This window comes from Prionailurus viverrinus, chromosome C2, assembly GCF_022837055.1.
Source record: "Prionailurus viverrinus isolate Anna chromosome C2, UM_Priviv_1.0, whole genome shotgun sequence".
In the NCBI taxonomy this organism is placed as follows: domain Eukaryota; kingdom Metazoa; phylum Chordata; class Mammalia; order Carnivora; family Felidae; genus Prionailurus; species Prionailurus viverrinus.
In genome coordinates, this window is record NC_062569.1 from 91365356 (window position 1) to 91386987 (window position 21632).

Genomic DNA, 21632 nt, shown 5'->3' on the forward strand with positions numbered 1-21632 from the left:
CCTGAGATCATGATCTGATCCCCCCACCCCCCCTTCCTTCTTCTATTTTTTTTTAAGCTTATTTATTTATTTTGAGAGAGAGAGAGAGAGAGAGAACATGGGGGAGAGGCAGAGAGAGAGGGAGAGAAAGAATCCCAAGCAGGCTCCACACTGCCAGTGCAGAGCCAGATGCAGGGCTTGATCTCACAAACCTTGGGATCATGATCTGAGCCTAAATCAAGAGTTGGACACTCAATCAACTGAGCCATATAGGCGCCCCACTTAAAATCAAATCCTCTTTTTTTTTTCATTATTGAGATATAGTTGACATATAACATTGTGTACATTTAAGGTATATAAGGGGTTGATTTGATACATTTATATATTGCAATGCGATTACTACAGTAACATTAGTAACACCTTAAAGTCTTACTTCTGTTTGATATATCCCTGTAAGGGGGAAAAAGTCTCTTCCTCTTACTTAGGTTTTCCACCCATGGCCCTGTTTATTGGACTGACAAAAGACAGATTAAAAAGAGAAAAACAAGTTTATTAACCCGTGCATCATGGGTTACCCATGTGTCACACGGGTGTATGTACCCAGAGATGAGTAACTCAAAGATTTGGTTAGCACTTGAGTTTATATAGCATCCTAGCAAAGGAACAATAAATTTTTAGAGAAGTAACAGGACAAAGGAAAAGACCCTGAGTCTCTATGGGTGGAAAATCGTGGGAAGGCAAATATATGGGAAACTACTGGTAACTAAAGACTAGGCAGTAAAATTTGTTTCATGGATTCCCCTGCTGCCATCTCCAGGCTGAGAAGGGTCTAATGTTTCCAGCGATTGAGTTTTGTTCTTTCTAGTAAAGAGGGGAGGGACGCCTTTGTTAATTTATATACCCTGTTTTTAGGCAAATAGGGAAAAAGTGGAGACCTTTTCTTATTACTTGCACTTGCTGCTTCTTAATTGTCTTCAGCTCAAGATAATTCTTACGTCAAAAGGCTATTTTGGGGTCACCTTCTGGTTTCCTTCATTCCTTAGGAAAGCCTCCCCTGACTTCTAAGACTCGGTTAAATCTTCAGTTAAGTACATCTTACAGCACTCTCTATTTTCCCTTTAATACTTATTGCAATTTTGACGAATTAATTATGTGATTATTCCTTTAATGTCTCTCTCTCCCCTGCTAAATTTTGTGCTCCTTGGAGGCAAGAACTTTATCTATCTTGTTTATTGTTAGATATCCAGTACCTAATACAATGTCAGACATAGAGTCAATAATTATTGAATGAATCAATGAATATCATTTGTTGAATTAATGAATGATATTCAGACCAGTTTCTTTCAATTTCTTCATGCATTTTCAGATTGTTTTTTCTATTTTAATGCCTCATATTTTTTGTCTGTTTTTTTTTATAAATTTAAACTTATTTACTTAGCCTTATGCTTAGTAATCATCAAAGATCTAGTTTACTGCTTTTTGACTTGAAAAATATATTTGCATTTGATTGCTATACTTTGATCAACTTTTAAATTTTGGCGTCTCTTCCTCCCCGGCTTCTTTATTTATGTAAACCCTAAGCAGCAAATAAATTGGTTTTGTGTGACACGGCAGTGCTTCCCCCAACCATTATAGTTAGAGGTGGCAAACTCAGGGACTGGAATGAGTGATTTTATTGTGATGATTAATTTTATGTGTCAACTTGGCTGGGCCATGGCACCCAGGTATTTGGTAAAACATTTTCTTTTCTTTTTTAATTTTTTTTAATGTTTATTTATTTTTGAGACAGAGAGAGACAGAGCATGAACGGGGGAGGGTCAGAGAGAGGGAGACACAGAATCTGAAACAGGCTCCGGGCTCTGAGCTGTCAGCACAGAGCCAGACGCGGGGCTCGAACTCACGGACCGTGAGATCATGACCTGAGCCGAAGTCGGCCGCTTAACAGACTGAGCCACCCAGGCGCCCCGGTAAAACATTTTCCAGATTCTTCTGTGAGGATGTTTTTTGGATGAGATTAACATTTAAATCCATGGATTAAAGCGGATTGCTCTCCACCATGTGGGGCCGGGGGCTCACTCAATCAGTTGAAGCCCTTAATAAAATAAAGCCTGACCTACCCAAAGCAAGAAGTCTGCCAGCAGACTGATTTTGGACTCAAACTGCAATTTATTCCTGAGTATCCAGTCTGCCAGCAGATTTTGGACTCAACCAACCTTACACAAGTGTGTGAGTCAATTCTTTAAAATAAATCTCTCTATATTTGTATACACATCTTGTTGGTTCCTTTTCTCTAGAGAACCCTGACTAATACAGTTGTGTGCCTCCCAAGCTTTTTAATAGTAAATTTAATAGTAAAGGGCTTTTCTAACTTTTATAATTGGAAGGTAGAAATGACCTGGAAGCTCTTTTAGCAAAATATGGTCTAAAAGTTATGACAGATATGACACTTGTATATACTGAAAAATTAATCATGCCTGCATTTAATATTTTCTTTTTCTTTTCTTTTTAAAAAATACTTTAGGGTGATAGATAAGTGGGAAAGAAGGAAGGAAGAAGGGAAAGACAAGGAAGGAAGGAAGGAAGGAAGGAAGGAAGGAAGGAAGGAAGGAAGGAAGAAGGAAGGAATGAGGGGAGGAAGGAAGGATAAAAATCACCTCCCTCAGGGGCACCTGGGTAGTTCAGTCAGTTAAGCGTCTGACTTGGCTCAGGTCATGATCTCATGGTTTGTGAGTTCAAGCCCTGCATCGGGCTCTGTGCTGACAGCTCAGAGCTTGGAGCCTGCTTCAGATTCTGTCTCCATCTCTCTCTGCCCCTTGTGCTGTGTCTCTCTTTCTCTCAAAAATAAATAAACACAAAAAAACATTAAAGAATCACCTCCCTCAGGGCAAAAAATACTTTCACATCGTCTTCCTTCCCTCCACCTTCAGGCACTCAGTTTCCAGCTCCTCCTCCTATGCAGCAGCCTAACAGGGCTGGAGAAGGAATGGCTATGACTTCCAACCAGTGTCATAGGTTGTGAAGATTTTGCAGACACTAAAGGAAGCATGGGCCTTGCTAATTGCTGGGGAAAGGGCCATAGGCTGGGAAAGGAGGGAAGGCTCAAAGTTGGGAGAAGTAGAAGAGGGAAGAGGGGAGAATGAGGCAACGTAAGGAGGAGAGGAGGATTCCTTATTTTACATGCTTCACCTATGAAGTTCTGGATGAGGACACTGCATGTATGGTCCCTAGGGATGAGTTATATCAGATGTATGTGATCTCCTTGTTCCCCTACAGTGAGGCTTCTTCCCCTAGGGAACCAGGAGTAACGAGCATTTGGAGCATTCTTCACTGGGTGGCCTACATGTGTTCACCCCACAAAGAGAGGGGAATAAAGTAACTCTCTCACTCCCACCTCCCCAGTTAGTGACAAACCTGAGCACCTCAATGCGAACAGAGCCCACTCTGGGGGATGACTGTGCCAGTGTTTGGATAGGGTCAAATTACCTCAACAGCCTCTACCCTCTGTGGAAGGGAAATGGAAATTCTCCTAAAGGCAAAGAATTGTTGAATCCGAGTTGAGACTTTGTCTTCTTTAATTTGGGAATTCGTTTACTTACGGTTTCTAAATGTACAGTCTCTTCTATCTTTCCTCTTTCTATTTGGTATGTTTTTAATTAGGCCTTATCTATGGTACACCTGCACACCCTGACTTGCTTTTCATAGTGGCTGTTATAATTTATTCTTCTACATCCCCAATACTCGATACTCTTAGACATTATTAAATTTTCCCAAGCTGATATATGTGAAATAATATGTCATTACTGTTTTAATGATGTTGAGCATTTAAACAATCTATTTATTGATTATTCTAGTTTCCCTCTTCTGTGAACTGCCTTTTCAGTGGTCTTGTTCATATTTTTGTAGAGATTCTTGCTTTTTCTGTTGATGCATAGTTCTTGATATTGTCATGGATATGAGTCCTTTACTGGTTGTCTGCATTACAAATCTTCCAGTGGTTTTTTTTTACCTTATTTATTGCTTTTTAAAATTATCGTACAGAAGTTTTTAAGGTTTAAGGGATAGTATTTGTTTTTTTAAATAGGTAATACATTTGTGAGATTCAAAATTCAAAAAGTATGGAGGTATGCAGTGAAAACTCTCCTCCTATCCCATCTAGCCATCTAGTTTCCTTCCTTGCAGAGAAGACAATGCAAAAATGCTATGATTCTACATTAAGTAACCTTGTACATATATCAATCATCCTTCACTTTTAAAGAAAAAAAAACATTAATGTTTATTTATTTATTTTGAAGGAGACAGAGCACGAACAGGGGAGGGGCAGAGTGAAAGGGAGAGAGAGAATCCCAAACAGGCTCTGTGCTGCCAGCATGGAGTGCAATGCAGAGCTCGACACAGGACTTGACATGGGGCTCGATCTCATGAACTGTGAGATCATGACCTGAGCTGAGACTTAACCGACTGAGCCACCCAGGCGCCCTATCACTCCTCATTTTTATCTGTATGACAAATTCCTAGCAGTCGGATCACTGGGTCAAGGATAATGCACTTGTGATTTTGACAGTTATTGCTTCTTGTGTATCCTCCCAGAGATATTCTATGCATATCCAAACATGTGTGAAAATTTGGAAGAATTTCTCTTATTTGCGCAGACTTGTATTTTCTCCTGCATTGTAGACTACGATGACCAGAAGGCTCTTTTGCCAATACTGACTGTTAGAAATCTCTTTCTACTGGAATTTTGAAATCATTCACTTCACTGTCTTTAAGCTTCCAGTGTTGGTGTTGAGAAATCTGAAACCATTCTGATTCTTGATCCTTTGTATGTTTTATTTTCTTCCCTCTGGCAGTTTGTCCTTAGTGTTCCTGAAAATTTCCCATGGTATTCCTTGGGATTAGTCTATTTTTTTTTTTGCTGTTGTACTAAGCACTAACTACAGGCTTTCAATCTGGAAACTCATGTGCCTTAGTTTGGGGATTTTTGGAATAATTTCTTTCATTGATGATTTCTTCTGTGCTTTCTGATCTCTGGTTCTGGAATTACTATTAATCCAATGTTGGGTCCTTTGGAGCTGTCTCCTAATTGTATCCTTGTTTCCTTTTTTCCATCTTTGTGTGCTTTTACTTTCTGAAATTTCCTCAACTCTATCTCCCATATTTTTCACATGTTATTACACTTTTTAATTTCAAGACCTCTTGTTTCTTTTTTTTTTTTTTAAGTTTATTTTTGAGAGGGAGAGAGCCCGCTCAAGCAAGCAAGTGGGGGAGGGGCAAAGAGAGAAGGGAGAGAGGATCTGAACTCACAAACTGTGAGATCATGACCTGAGCCAAAGCTGGACACTTAACTGATTGAGCCACTCGGGTTCCCCCTCTTGTTTCTTTCTTTCTTTCTTTTAAATTTTTTTTAATGTTTATTTTTGAAGGAGAGAGAAACAGCATGAGCAGGGGAGGGGTAGAGAGACAGAGGGAGACACAGAATCTGAAGCAGGCTCCAGGGTCTGAGCCATCAGCACAGCGCCTGATGCGGGGTTCAAACTCACAAACCACAAGATCATGACCAGACCCGAAGTTGGATGCTCAACCAACTAAGCTACCCAGGAGCCCCTGCTGTCAGTATCTTTAGGGTAAAATTTCCTCTTGACATGGACAGGTGCAAAGTAAAAATGTCCAATGTCTTGCCTGAAAAGTAAAAGTCTTGCTTCTGCTATTTTGGGAGTCAAACAGGGAAGGGAGCTTTGGGAGAGTTGTCCTCTCAGGATTTAGTATTTGGTATGCATTTGGCCACAGACTCCTCTGTTTTTGCTATAGTACCTAAGACCTCATCTTCTCTTCTAAAATTTAGTCTTTGACCCTATTTCTTGACACAGAGTTGCTAAATACCTTGGAATTTCTTGGGTGTGGCAGTAACTTTTGTTCTAATGAAGTGACTTTTGCTGGTTTCCTGGATTTGGAATCAGTCAACTAAAAAGGTCAAGCCATGATTAGGAGGTTGGAGCTTTCAGAGCGCCTGGGTTATCGAACTCAAGGAGGGGGATGTGGGGACACTGAGTATAAATCAGTAGAAGCACAATCAGTCAGAAGTACAGGGAACAACCTGGGCTTTGAGATTGGCATCTGAAGTGATGGGGAGGTGAGATAGTCTCATGGGGCTGAGCCCTTGTGGGATCTGATGCTATTTCCATGTAGGTAGTGTCAGAATTGAGTTAAATTGTGGGACCCCCATATAATGTTGTAGAGAATTATTTACATTGGGAAAGACCCCACACATCTGTTGTCGAAGTGTTCTGAGTGTGGAAGTGTAAGTGAAGGAGAAATAGAGAGCAACAGTTTTTCCTACACAGCTTGTAAATGTGATAATTTAGGGGCGCCTGGGTGGCGCAGTCGGTTAAGCGTCCGACTTCAGCCAGGTCACGATCTCGCGGTCCGTGAGTTCGAGCCCCGCGTCAGGCTCTGGGCTGATGGCTCGGAGCCTGGAGCCTGTTTCCGATTCTGTGTCTCCCTCTCTCTCTGCCCCTCCCCCATTCATGCTCTGTCTCTCTCTGTCCCAAAAATAAATAAACGTTGAAAAAAAAAAATGTGATAATTTAATCAGTTAAGCTCATAAAGCATGTTCACTATAAGAAACAGTATTTGTTCTAATAAACAGTTTAGCAGAAACTGAATTGGTTCATATTAGCTGTAAATAATCTTACCAGCATTGTGATAATTAGCCTACCAGCTGAAAATGAATTCACAAATCCTGGGTTCAACTAACCTGTCAGCATATATACTACATGGAATCTGTTTCTCTACTCTAGATGAAGAAAAAAATAAATAAAATGTTTCCTCTGATTCATTCAAGCAGAATGTGTGTCCTCATCCTCCCACAAGTAAGGGGAAGGATTAGAGGGAAAAGAAAGGAATGAGAAGGAGAAAGATGCTAAAAGAAGTAAACAGAGAAAAGGAGAGAAGATATATGGGAGAGTAAAGCCATCTGACTACCAGTCACAATTGTAGTTTAGGTTTTCTGGTCTCAGATCAATCAGGTACCATCAGCCTGAACTCTGGCAATCCATAGAAAAGAAACCTAGTTCATCAGTAGTTAGCAAAGTTAAAGCCTTCCAATTTTGGTTAACTGGAAACAGTGCGTTATTAAGAGAGAAGTAGAGACTATTCTAGTCATATGTTTAGAGAATGTTAAGCCAACTGGGAAGGAGAGAGACATAAAAGGTTGAAAAACATGATTTGGCTTCAGACTGGTGGAAGGTAGAGTTTATAATACCTATATAATTATTGGGGTGTCTGAGCCTGGGTGGCTCAGTTGGTTAAGCGTCTGACTTTGGCTCAGGTTATGATCTCGCAGTTCATGAGTTCGAGCCCCACTGCGGGTTCTGTGCTGACAGCTTGGAGCCTGGAGCCTGCTTTGGATTCTGTTCCTCTCTCTCTCCGCCCCTCCCCTGCTGACACTTGGTTTCTCTCTCTGTTTCAAAAATATAATAACTATGTAATAATTGATTGGCCTATATTTTGTTTCTCAAGAAACGATCACAACTTTAATAGCATGGGTGTATTATATTCAAGACTTCTATGTCTTCTAGTGAAGTGGGAGTATAGCAAAATCAAGTGGGGAGTCCTTGAATATTGGAGGAAACAGAAGACAGCAGTTTACACTGCAAGTCAACTGCAATGTAGTTGCAGTACTACTACCTAACCTAAGTAAAAAGAGTCCTTCCATGTTTCAACCTGGCTTACTAGGATTCTACACTGGAGCTGGGAGCCAAGGCCCACGTAGTAGCAGAGCGTTATTTAACCTTGCTTTGTTCTCTAGGTCTTTATTTCCCTCAAGAAGTTCAGGAGGTGGTGTCTCATTGAAGGTAGATTATGGTCCTTTGCACCTCATAATCCAACCATATGTTTCTCTAGAAATATAGGGCACCCTACTTTGACCTGAGATTTATGTAGAAACATACAATGAAATACTATACAATCATCAAAATTATATGTAAGATATTTAATGACATGGGGGAAATAATACAGATATATTACAAAAGAAGAACTGGATTATTAAACTATAAGGAAAGACTATGACATTTTAAGACTTTATAATTATATATACATAGAAGGAAAATATATAGTGGAATAATTTGGCAATTAAGATTATGTTTATAGTGAAAATTAATAACATGAGAGTAATACAATGTTAAATGAAAAAAGGTAGATGCAATATTGTATAATTAAGTAATTGAATAAAGTGTGATTTTGACTTTGTTGAAGGTGGATGTAGAAGAAACTAGAAGGGAATGCATAAGAACGTTGGCAGTGGTTTCCTCTGAATGTTGCAGTTATGGGTGATAGAGTATGGTGAAGAGTGCTGTTTTCTTTATACGTCACTCTTTTTAATGTGCATGTGCTTATTTATGATATAAACCCATCTTAAAAGTCTTCAACTCTTAAAAAATGATGCTTCAGGATAAATAAGCTGCTAAACATTTCAAGAATTTGCCTAACTCCAATAGAAGGAAGAGATGAATCTGAAGGGCCACCATCTGTAAAAAGAATGAGATATGTACTGCGTCCTCCAGAAGGTGGAACAGTGATTAGCAGGCAATAGATTCAGAAGAACAGATATCAATTCAATGTAAACAAGAGTTTTCCAATAATTAGAACTGTCTCAAATGGAATATCCTTAAGATGTGGAGTGTTAGAAGCGGTCAAGCAGAGGCTAAAGGACTTTTGGCCCTGGGAGTAGGAGAAGGTGAGAGAGAAAGATGAGAGGACAGTGGGCCTAGATGGCCTCTAGAGTCCTTTTCACTGCTAACATTTTATCAAAGTATTAGTCATTCACTCATTTATACAGCCTCTAAGATGGTCCCCAATGATCCCTGCCTCCTGGTGTCCATACCCTTGGGTAATTCCCTCTTACACTGAATGAGCTGATCTATGTAACCAATAGGTTACTGTAGAAAAGATGGAGTATGACTTCAGAGGCTAGATCATAAAAGATATCATGGCTTCTTCTTTTCTCTCTCCTGAATTGCCGACTGTAGAGTAAGCCAGCTGCAAGCAGTCTAGAGAGGAGAGGACTCCTGCCAACAACCAGCAAAAGCTGTCTAGCTATTTGAGTGATTCACCATAGAAGCAGATCTTCCAGCCCCAGTCAAGCCTTCAGATGACTGCATCCCCTGCCAACATCTTGACTCAACTTCCTGAGTCAAGAGACCCTAAGTTAGAATGACCCAGCTAAGCCATGCCTGAATTCCTTACCCAAAAAGCCACTAAATTTTGTAGTAATTTGTTATGTAGCATTAGATAATGGTACAACACATTTTTGCCTGATTTGTTCCACAACAGATTTGAGGTAATACTCTTTGATTCTGTCATTAAAAGCTGAGCTATTGCTAATAAGCTATTAGCTAATAAGTATTCTTGCCTCTTAAGGAGGCAAAATTCACAGTTATTACAGATGCACAACAGCAGCCTATTCATTTAATAGTACAGTTGAGCTCAACACAGTTTGATGTCTTAACATGTTCTGTAAGGACAACAGCTTGGTTTTAAAGTGATTCATCTTAAGTCTTCTCTGCTAGAAAAAAGTAATGTGCTCTTTGTTTTCCTACAGACTTGCTGTCTGTAAATAGCTGTAGCTATAATTGTGTCATCTACATTTCTTAGCTTCCACCCATCAATGTGCTCTGAAGAGAGGTATGCTGCAAATTTCAATAGAGCATTTTTAAAAGGCTGTTTTCAGCATTTTAGCACCTGACAGATTTTTATCTATAAAAACAGGCCAAAGGCAAAGACAAAACCCCTATAAATTGTTTTTATGAATAGACGACTAAATCATCTCTTTGAGATTAAAAAAAAAAACCTATTTTTCAACACCTAAAAGTTATGAGATATTCTGGGTAAGCCTGATTATCAGAGAACACCACAAATAGGCTTGGATGTTGTACATTGTCTGTGACAGAGTCAAACAGATCTGTGGGATTGTGAGGGTTCTTTGATGGAGGGGTAACTAATCCTGCATATCCAAGTGTGTAGACTCCTGTAAGTACTCGCACAACATAAATATGCTTTCTCCCATTGCTGTCTGGTCTGGAGTACTTATCATTAGCAGAATAACTGGCATCAATAGCAAAATAAGTTCCCTTTCCATAGGCTGCAGCTGTAAAGAGAAACACAAAAGCCTTTCTAAGAACATAAAATTATCACAGTATGTAGAACAAAGCCCAAACCTGACACAAAAAATTTTTAATGTAGTTCTTGCCCACCAAAACCACTTTTCATCATTTCTAAAATTTACTCCATCTATCCTCAGAAGGTTGCCATCCTCCTTTCTGGTGACACACAATGAGCCTTATCCTGACAATGACAATATGGCTGCCATATATGGTTCTACACTGCTTGGGTGTGAATAGTCAACGCTAGAACTATCATTCACCTCATTCTGGTTGGCCAGATTACTCACTTCCTTACCATTCTTCCCAGCATAACTGCGATTGAAGCCATGCTGATTGACATATGGCACTGAGTCTGCAGCTGTCCCATGATATAGGACTCTCTCATTATCTGTATGGCCATTCTTGATGTCCATATGCTTTTTCTTTATCTAGTAGCTCTTCCAGAGCCATATATTCTGTATCCTCTCTATCTGCAAATGACAAAAAAGCAGAACATTTTGAAAATGACTTTAGAGCTCAGTATATTGTGTTTGTTGTGGATTTTTAAAAAAGCAATTTGGAGGAGAAGCAGGAGGACTGGAGGAAGGAAATGAGAAGGAAAAGAAAAATAAAATGCAAATAAACAGCAAATTCAGAGAATAGGTAGCTTTCCACCTTTAGAAAAAGGCTAGGTTAAGAGTACCTATACTTTGTAATAGTGCTGATTATTATCTACTTTATATAACAGAACTTATAACTTACATAAAAATGTTTACCTGGAATTCCTGGAGATTTACTAACATTCAAATTCCTACTAAAAAATTTGTCAAGTAATGATTTCCTTAACACCCTCTGATCTCTAAACCCATTCCATTGGCTTCTTCCAGTAACAGTTTTCTTGTATTGCTCTGATTATGGTCACAAATGACCTCATAACTGCCTAATCTAATGACTATTTCTTTCTAGACCTTCAATAACATTTCAAACCATAAATCATCCCCTCCTTGAAATTTTGTCTTTCTTGAAAATTTTTTAAAAATATCATTCCCTACAGTTCTATTTCCTTCTAGAAAATGAACTTATTAACATACATTCAGTAATCATCTATTGAACATCTACTATGGATCAAGCACTGTGTTGGATCTCTGCCCTCAGTCTAGTGGGGGAGAAACACAAGAAAAAAAAATCACTACCTCCCAGAGTGATAGGGATGGGTTAGGAGAATACACATGGAGTATGAAAGCATAAGAAAAGGATCCAGATAATCTAGGTCTAGGGAGAGAGGAGGGAATCTGAAAGAATGATGTTCTAGAAACAAAAGAAGAAGAGAGTTCAAGAAGAATCGAGTGCACCCCCATGTTCACTTCAGCATTATTCCCAACAGTCAAGATATGGGATCAACCTAAGTGTCCATTGATAGATGAATGGATAATGAAGATGTGATATATATATATTTTTTTCCATAATAGCATTCCATTATATATATAATTCCATTATATATATGTATATAATTCTATTATATATATAATTCCATTATATATGTATATTCTATATATAGGAATATACTATATATATATATATATATATTCATACTATAGGAATATAGGATCCCTATATTCATACTATAGGAATTCATACTATAGGAATTCATACTATAGGAATTCATACTATAGGAATAGGAATACTATTCAGCCATTAAAAAGCATGAAATCTTGCCATAGACCTTGAGGGCATTATGCTAGGTGAAATAAGTCAGACAGAGAAAGACAAATACCATATGGTTTCACTTACATGTGGAATCTAAAACAAACAAAACCCACAAAAAACAAACCAAAGCTCACAGATACAGAAAATAGATTGATGGTTGTCAGAGGCAGGGGCTGGGGGGGTAGACAACATGAGTGAAGAGGGCCAAAATTTACAAATTTCTAGTTATAAAAGAAATAAGTATGGGGATGAAATGCTCAGAATGGTGACTATGTTAATAATACTGAATTGCATATTTGGAAGTTGCTAAGAGAGTAGATCTGAAAAGTCCTCATCACAAGAAAAAAAAATTTTCATAACTATGTATAATGATGGATGGTAACTAGACTTATTGTAGTAATCATTTTGCAATATATACAAATATCAAATCATGTTATATACTTGAAACTAATATATTTCAGTTATTCCTCAATTTCAGTAAATAATTAAAAACAAATACATAAATAAGAAGAATGGAGTGGTAACGTGTAGCAGATGTTGAGGAGAAGCCAAGTAATAAAAGCAGGAGGGAAAGTTTTTTTTTGAGACAGATGAAGACCTCAAGGAGAGTGTTGAAATTTTGCAATGGAGAATGCGTGAGGGAGTTGACTGGAGGAAGCAATAAAAATTTCAGGCACCCGGACAGTGCTGCAGAGGTTGGGGACCATGAATTAATAATGATTTTATCCAGGGGCAGCAGGAGAGAAAGTAGGCTATGGAATTAATCCAAAGTTGAGGTGTTTCAAAATGGATATGATAGAAGGATAAGAGCCAAGAAAGTTGGAGATATTGGGTAAACACAATTGAACGAGGTTCTTGTACTCTCAACATCTTTTAACATCAATGAAGCATCTCTTCCTTTAAATTCTCTCCTTTCTGCAAGAGTCTCCCTCTTTTGATTCTCTTTCTTTCTCAGGAATTAAGTTCATTTAGTAGGTACTGTGTCCTACAATATGCTAGCTACCGTGCGATGTACTAGGAATGCAACTCCTACCTTAAGAAGCCCACTGTCTAATGGAGCAATCAGGCATGTGAAAGCTTATGAAAGCACAATTTCTTAAGTGCTATAATATGGTTAAGTACGCTGTTGTATGGAAGTAGCAGCTAGATTTTTAAATGACTAGGATGGAAATATCAATTTCCATACCCTGCTCTGACATACATGGTATGATAATGACCTAATAAATTCCTGTACTGGCTAAAATTTTTATGCAGCATAGTGGATGTTGTGAGAATCTGAACATCCATTCCACTTCATTCCCGTTGTACAGCAACTCCTGATTGGGTGGAGATGGCCTCACTTACAGCTCCCAGGTGCAGCCTAATTGGGTTTAACTAATCTGGATAATCTCATGATGGGATCACACAATGATGGCATCTGATAGCCCAGGTATAAGCCAGTCAGCACATAGCACTCTCCCAACACAGACTAGCTGTAGTGGTACATTCAACACAAAGCCTGGGACTCTTATCCAGTGGCTGTATCCCTTCCATGGTATGTGAATGGAGGACATAGAGACCCCCTGATTGCCACCAGCAGCCATCCCACAATTATGAAGGGAGTCCAGCCTTCGGATGAAGGTGACAAAGCCAGAGAAACTGGATCCAAGACATCACTGAGTCACTGGATTCAACTGTTCCAAAGACCATCCTACTTCTGGACTTTCCATTAATTTCAAATACATTTCTTCTTGTTCAATCAGTTTGAGTGAGTTTGTTTGTAAATTGTTAAGTGAAAGGATCCAAACATATATATGTCGTTTTTGGGAATCTTCTTCATTACTGCTAAGGAAGGAACCATGAGATTTGAAGTCTAGGAGCTTGAGTGAGTCAAATTAAAATAAATCTAGTAAGGCATAAAGGAAGGAAGAGTGTTATTGTAAAAAGATATCTTTGATGTTAGTTCTTCAATATTTGAAGGAAGTAATTTTTTAGGCGCAATATTACCTTCTCTATTTTGTAGGAAAGACAAGTCTCGGAGAACTTGTCCTTTACGGTGTCGTATTCTGACTGTCCGGGTTGTAGTTCGATCACACAGGACAGCTGCTGATTCATGTCAGTCCAGTGTTCAGGAATATTATCTGGAAAGTTAACATTTGGTGAAAACACAATATCCATTTCCAGGGACCATTGAAAATCAGGGCACTTCCTATGCTCTTTTTTCTCATTCATCTAATCCTGGTCTTTGAGAAAAAACAAAACAAAACAAAACAAAACAAAAAGCTACACATTTCATCGTTGCTTCTTTTATCATCCTCAATTTGTCAAACACAGATGAAATGAATGGTTCTGACGCTAACATGACATATATTAATGCCTAGCTAAAATATTTAGGTAAACTTAGGTTCACTATAGCTTAAAATTATAATTTTCCTAGACAGCGCTGTGTAATTAATTCCATAAGAAACTGATTATAAACATGAAACCCGATTTATTGATGTCTTCATATTTATCAATTTAGCATGGTCCTTTATTATTTTTATTTTGAAACATGTACCTTGCCAAAGTTATTTAAAATACATTGTTTTGTACCCTATCTTCTACACGAAATAGAGAAAGCACTATATAAAGAAAACAGTGGAAATTCTAAGTGAAAGCTTTCATATAAGATGATGATGCTCAAAATTTTCCTTTGCTTTCCAATGGCTTCCGGAACCTTCTAACACATTGAGGCTACACACCAAGTTGCTGAGATGGCTTGATGAATAGAAATATGGACAGACTGTAGTAGAGAATAAAATGCCAGAAAATGGCACAATACCACAGATAAAGGCCAAAGGATTTCTCCTTACAAACAAAGCCAGAATTTGCTCATTGTTAGTGAAAGATATAATAATCCAGGAACTCTTCCTGTTTAGCGAGTCCATCCAGGGAATGAAGTTCTGATGACAAAAGGAAACATCAAACCCTAATCTCGAAGCTCTTTTCAAATTCTGCTTTAAATACTTAAGCAACAGAGTGTGTTGTTTCTGCAAATTAAATTCTTTCCTTTCTCCCACTGTCCACTCCCTCCAGATCTTTTGGCCTCATCATGTCTAGTCCTAGGTCTTAGAGTCCTCTTGGACCTGCTACATTCTTTTCTCTGAATACAGCAAGCAAGACTGGGAAGTAAATAAAGTTTTTCTTTGGGCTCTCTCTTCTTTCATGTCATGAGTTTGCAGAGCAGAAAATACCAGTGCTTGGAATCAGAAGACCTGATCAGCCTCAACCTGTGACCAGCCATAAGACATGGAACAAGTAATACCACTTCTGAGTGAATTTTCATGATCTCTTTTGCAAAATGGAACTGATACAATCTGCTCTATCACCTCATGGGATTGTTTCAAATTTAAAACATAATGAAGGGTGTGAAAGCACTTTTAGGGAATGCCAAGTCCTTTATTAACATGGTTATTATTCTCAAAAAAACAATTAATCTTGATCTTTCCTACATCCCAGAGGTATATTAAAGAGGGAGTAAAGCTTATGGAGAGCTACAGCTTAAGTCACACACTTAAACCACACCAAACCGTGCTACCTTACTCTGTGGACAAAAGATGACTGTGGTTGGACAATTTAGAGATGAGAAAACCTAGTCCCAGGAAGCCTGAATATTCACACATCCATTGTTACATGGAAGGCCTCCATCCAAAGAAGGAACAGAATTGTGTTCTATTGACTTGCAGCCCAGTGCTTCATGGGAAATAACACGATGGCTCTTTTTCTTTTTTTTTTTTAATTTTTTTTTTCAACGTTTATTTATTTTTGGGACAGAGAGAGACAGAGCATGAACGGGGGAGGGGCAGAGAGAGAGGGAGACACAGAATCGGAAACAGGCTCCAGGCTCTGAGCCATCAGCCCAGAGCCCGATGCGGGGCTCGAACTCACGGACCGCGAGATCGTGACCTGGCTGAAGTCGGACGCTTAACCAACTGCGCTACCCAGGCGCCCCTCTTTTTCTTTAAGTGTTTACCATGCACCAGTCACTTTCCCAAGTGCTTTTCCTATAAATCTCTTTTAAAAGATAAATGTCACTCTACTTTCCCATTCCTGATGTTTGGGATAAATGCCCCCCTGCACCTCTCCTTGTGCACCCTGCCTCAGTTTCCTCTCCACAGGTGGAGGTGGAATTATACACCAAGAATCCTGGCTCTGCTTTCAGCCTTTACTCTCTCCACCTTCACAGCCTCCATGGATAATCCAGTCCACACTCAATGGCTTCAACTCCCACCTACTTACATGACTCTCAAGTCCATGTCTCTAGTGTCTGATATTCAGCTGGTGCTCAGTAAAAGCTCTCTGAATCAATCAAAGCTTTAATGTGTATTGGAAAAGCAATTGTGGACCATCGGCTCAAATGCAACTCAAAGTTGTCCTCTGTAAATTCTTTTTTAAAGAAGTCCACATGATAAATTCTTACTAAAATTCAAGTTTGTGTGTCTGCCAACAAACTTCCTTTTATCTGACATTTTATCTGCATTATTACTTTCATCTAAAGATTATGTGAGGCAGTTTTGTTGTTTGTTTTTGCTCCAAGTGCCATAGGGTCACTGGTCTACTCATTTTAGTTAGCTTTTATTTGCTTGTCTCTTTAACTTTCATGTCTATTTTGTAAATTTCATAAGTCAATTTAAATTCTCGGTGTAAGCAGGGAATGGATGAACCAGTTTCTCTTAATTTTTTACTTTACTGATAATGACTTATTGCTCTTGTATTTAAATGCAAATTTTCCTCTACAAAGACCAAAGTGGGGGGCATGTTAATTTATAAATCCCTAGATACTCTAGTAGGTATTATAATTTTTAACTATCCAGCAGCCTTTTCCCCTTCTTCTGATAAAAGCATCCTGAATTTCCTTTGGTGAACAACCCTTCCCCATTGCTTCGGAGAGTGATCCCTTTCAGTTCAAGTATAGAGCATATAGACTCTGTATTGCTAATTAGTGTAATTCCAGTTCCCTCGCTGCAATCATTACCTAAGCTGATTCAATCAGAATTTCAGCTATATGTGAACACCTCTGTTCCCAGGCATCATGTTCCTGATGATAAGTATATATTGCCACAGGATATACTCTTTCCTGTTGGACCTGACCATACAGGGATATGAGCCTGAAGCTGCTAGCAGCCATCTTTCACCATGTGAAACCTAAGCCTAAAGACAACACAGCTGACAAGAGAGTGAGAGATGAAGAAAGTCAGGGTCTAGATTATATAATATGAGCACCTGGATCAAACTGGACCTGAAGCCAGGTATGAGTCAACTTTATAGTCATGTGAGCCAATTAATTCCATTTTTTTGCATAAGCCAGTTTAAATTGGATTTTCTATTATTTGCTATTACAAGAGTATTAACAGATCCAACTATTATTTTCATTTCTGTTTAGTGCATGCGTGTGTGTGTGTGTGTGTGTGTGTGTAACTCTTACATATGCTGTATGTGGAGGCACATTGAGAAGAACAGTTGTCAGAAAATAGGTGTAGGGGTGCCTGGGTGGCTCAGTCGGTTAAGTGTCCGACTTTGGCTCAAGTCATGATCTCACCGTTTCCAGTTCCCAAGTTCGAGCCCCGCATTGGGATCTGTGCTGACAGCTCAGAGCCTGGAGCCTGTTTCAGATTCTGTGTCTCTCTCTCTGTCTCTGCCCCTCCCCCACTAGTGCTCTGTCTCTCTCTCAAAAATAAATAAACATTTAAAAATTAAAAAAAAAATAGGTGTAGAGAGAACTGAAATTCCTACTGGTAGTGTCAGACAACAATTTCCAGTTTAGGGAGGCTCCTGATGACAGGTACATTTCATCACTAGTGAAACTCACAGTGCTCTATGAGTGAGTGCTCCAAATAAACAAAAACAGTGATCTCAAGAGGAAGCTCTTTTTCTAGGCAGTACAGAAGCCATAAAATGGGGGACAGAAGGGCAGGTCAACACAGATGCTTAAGCATAATGCATACACACACACCTTACAGAGAAGCAGCTGGGAATCTGCCTGCTCATGAAGTAGCACAACCAAATGACCCTGACCACTCTCTTCTTGCATCTGCTTCTATTCCCAGGCTAACTTGTCTGGTGGTGGATAATCAATAAACCAGTACTGGTCCACTTGTTCACAGCTACAAGGGACACTGAGAGTAACACTAATCAATAAGTATATAATGAGACAACTAGCTAGGATTTTCAAAGCCCATCCTCCTCCTCTTCCTGCTTTCTCACTTCTATCCTCTTCCTGTTCCTTTGCTATTCCTGTTTCCCCAGGAGTAATTTTGCCCCGCAGAAGAATAATCAGCTGACAGGAGGCTGCGTTCCATAGTTCGTGCACTTTTCCCATATATTATAGGAGGCTGTCTGTAAAATCCTAAAACTGATAAAACACTGAGCATTAATATCTAAACATTTGCTAAGTGATATGAGAGAGAACCACATGATCTTTTTAAAGAAGAACATCTTACATGCAGTCTCGAAGAATGTGGACTGAAAGACGGGTGATGCAGAATTTTCTCTCTTTTTCATGTTGTCATAGAATACATTTAGCAGTTCAGACAGAAAGATGACAACTTTAACTTTTTTTAATGATGGCGTGGAATGTTTCCAGGCGAAGTCTACAATAGCACTGATCATGTCATCAGCAACTATGACTGGGTTTTTTCTGGCGTTGCCTGAAAAAGAAAAAAAATTTAGATGACAAAAAGAAGCTTTAGCTGGTGTTAGTCAAGTGATAATATTTGGCAGATGCAGTTTTTGGTGCCAAGAAAGAACGCAGCCCCTAAGAGCCAGAACAGATCTGGCGCTCATAGCTAGGTGTTGGCGTTCTCTGGCTGAACTCAAACAACTTCATAGAACAGCATCAAATGTAACCACTCTGTGGCTGTGATGAGTCAAGTCAAAAACCACCACTGAATAATCATGTCTGACCACAGATAAAAACATGAACACCAGCCAAATCACAAAAATGGCCAAACACTCTCCATCTTGACTAATATGAGCAAGTGCTGCCTCATTTATAATCATGGCTTCAGCCACACTTTCTCCTGTTCCAGGTAAGATACCCAGTCATAGAACTATGTCTGCTTCCTTCAAGTATCCAATCCAGAGCAAAAGCCCATTTACCCTAGACTGCCAGAAAGTCAACCAACACAAGCTCACATCCCTCAATGATTCCTTAACAACCCCTTGGTGAGATGCTGTGTGGTTCTTTACAGTGCGTGCTCCTGGTGGTCTCTGACTAAAGGGCTTTGGAAGCACAGAGAAAGGAACAGGTGATTTGGGTGCAGAAGATCTGGGTTTATGCCCTGGTTCTCCACTGATTAGCTGTGTGATCTTGTGGAAGTCATTTGATCCCTCTTACATTAGTTTGCTACGGATGCCATAACAAATTGCCATGACTGGTGGCTTAAGCAACAGAAATGTATTTTCTCACAATTCTGGAGGCTAGAAGTCTGATACCAAGGTGCTGGAAAGATTGGTTTCTTCTGAGGCTTCTCTCTCAGGCTTGTAGATGGTGGTCTTCTCCCTATGTCTTCACGTGGTCTTCCCTCTGTACCTATGGGTGCTCTAATCTCCTAACAAGGACACGAGTCGTATTGGATGAGGGAGAACCCTGATGACTTCACTTTAACTTAATTACCTCTTGAAAGACCCTATCTCCAAATACAGTCAGGTACAGAGGTTAGGGCTTCAACATATGAATTTGGCCAGGGGAACATAACTCAGCCCACAACACCTCCAAACTTCAGTTTGCTCATCTGTAAAATTGGGATGATAATGAAGGTAATAGCTAAGAGACATAAGGACGTGGCAGCTAAGAATATAGTAATAAAGGGCAAAATGGTAACAAAACCCACATAACATAAAAAAAATGTAATGGTTGCAATGTAAAGACCAGATTTCCTGGATTTGAACCTAGTTACACTGCTCACTAGCTATATGACCTTGTGCTTTAATACTTTAAGTTCTTATCTGCAAGATGGGAAAACTAGGAGTCAGGGGTGGGTCCAGGTTTTGTAGGATTTGAAACTTATACATCTTGGAAAACAAAACAAAACAAAATAAAAATATAAAATTATGCATATAAGTGAATATTTAGACTAAAAAAAAAGAAATCACAATAAAGTATAAATTTTAAAATGTTGAAAATCATATTCTCAAGTCAACTTTCCTTAACTATATTCCAAAAATGCTTGCAGCCTCTCCAATGCCCAGTGCCAGGAAAAGTCTGAGGAGTCAAAGTGGGAAGAAACGGTGATCCTAACCCACAGTGGTTAAAATGCCTTACTTCTGAAGCTTTACTAAATCATATAACCGTGTGATGGCTTCATTAGGGCCCTCTCAGTCCATTTTAAAAAGCCTGTGTAGGGGCACCTGGGTGGCTGGGTCAGTTAAGCTTCCGACTTCAGCTCAGGTCATGATCTCACAGTCCATGAGTCCAAGCCCCATGTCAGGCTCTGTGCTGACAGCTCAGAGCCTGGAGCCTGCCTAGGATTCTGTGTCTCCCTTGCTCTCTGCCTCTCTCTCTCTCTCTCTCTCTCTCTCTCAAAAATAAATAAATGTTGACAATTTTTTAAATAAATAAATAACCTGTGTAATTGAGCACGAATGAATCATGGGGTGGGTCATTAGCATCACCTTCAACTGAGAAGAAATTACTGTATGCTATGATAGAGATGGGGGAGGAAAGTGTTCCTCAAAACTGTGAGCAAGACAGACCTGAACTTGTTGCTTAAAGGATGGCGACTGCATCCTATTCACTGATTTTATCCCTAGGAATTTGCAGTGGGCCTGGGAAAGAGCATTGCAATCTAGTGAATGTGCCAATGAGGAGCCAGTGAGAGATGCTGCTGTAAACCCAATGGGGGAGGTATTAAGGCTTTGGAAATAAACAGGAAGGCTGAAACAGAACAACCCCTGGAAGATTTAGTAGAATGTGCTGACTGTGCAGTCTGGGGGCACAAAGAAGCAGGGTACAGAACAGCTGGGGGCATCATGGCACCCCTGCAGGAGGAAACCAGGAAATTATGCAACTCAAGAAAAGTGGCTGTTTGCAAGGGATGATGATGTTGAATCTGGATTCTGATATAAAGTTTCCGGTAACAGAAATCTCCCAGAGGAGATCTGGGAGAAGGAGAAACGCTGATCTGAGAGTCAGTGCAGAAAAGGCAACTGATATAATAAGAACAAATAAATCCCCCAAAGGAAAAAAAATGAACAATAAGAAAACCATGAAGTTAAGGACCAAACATGGAAAGATACTTAGGGAACATACAATTAAGGACAAAGATGTATGAGAGAGGCATAGGCCCCATAGATGGCCCTCAGGGTCTGAAAGTTTGCCTACTCTGGTTTAATATCACTATCACTGCCTGGACTCAGCATGGAGTTCATAAACAGTGAGCCTAAGTCTAAAGGAATCTGGATTATTCAGAATCTCTGAGTGATGAGAGGCTGCAAACCTGTTCCGATGGCTGGAAAGGAAACAGAAGTGTACTTCCTCTGCTCACACTCTTCCAGAACAGTGGAAACCGTTTTTCTGACATCATTTTCCCCAAGAACATGAATTATTATCTTGCACATTAAGTATCCACCTTGTGTAATTATAAAATCTCTGTGAGGCTGTACAGCTGGAACAAAAGAAAGAAGGAAACACATAGCACATTACTTACAGGAAGCAACACGATGACCACTGAGAAATGAAAACAGCTGAACTCAGAAAAGCCGTGACGATTCCTGACCAAGTCCAGCCTCCCTCCATCTAGCTAGTTTCCCTCACTGGGACTGTGACAGGCTCATTTTATTTACAATCAGGAT

The 21632-nt window shown here is 39.4% G+C and overlaps 1 protein-coding gene across 1 annotated transcript in view; it reads right to left on the reverse strand.

The window, feature by feature from the left end:
• Positions 1–7951: 7951 nt before the first annotated feature.
• PARP15 (poly(ADP-ribose) polymerase family member 15) overlaps positions 7952–21632 on the reverse strand; it is a 48161-nt gene continuing 34480 nt past the window's right edge. Inside the window, exons 8-12 of the mRNA XM_047875613.1 lie at positions 21278–21445; positions 18281–18487; positions 13809–13942; positions 10432–10606; positions 7952–10120 (exon numbers count right to left, since the gene is read on the reverse strand). Coding sequence (XP_047731569.1) covers positions 10565–10606; positions 13809–13942; positions 18281–18487; positions 21278–21445 — 551 coding nt within the window. The 3' untranslated portion in view covers positions 7952–10120; positions 10432–10564. The remainder of the gene's footprint in view (positions 10121–10431; positions 10607–13808; positions 13943–18280; positions 18488–21277; positions 21446–21632) is intronic.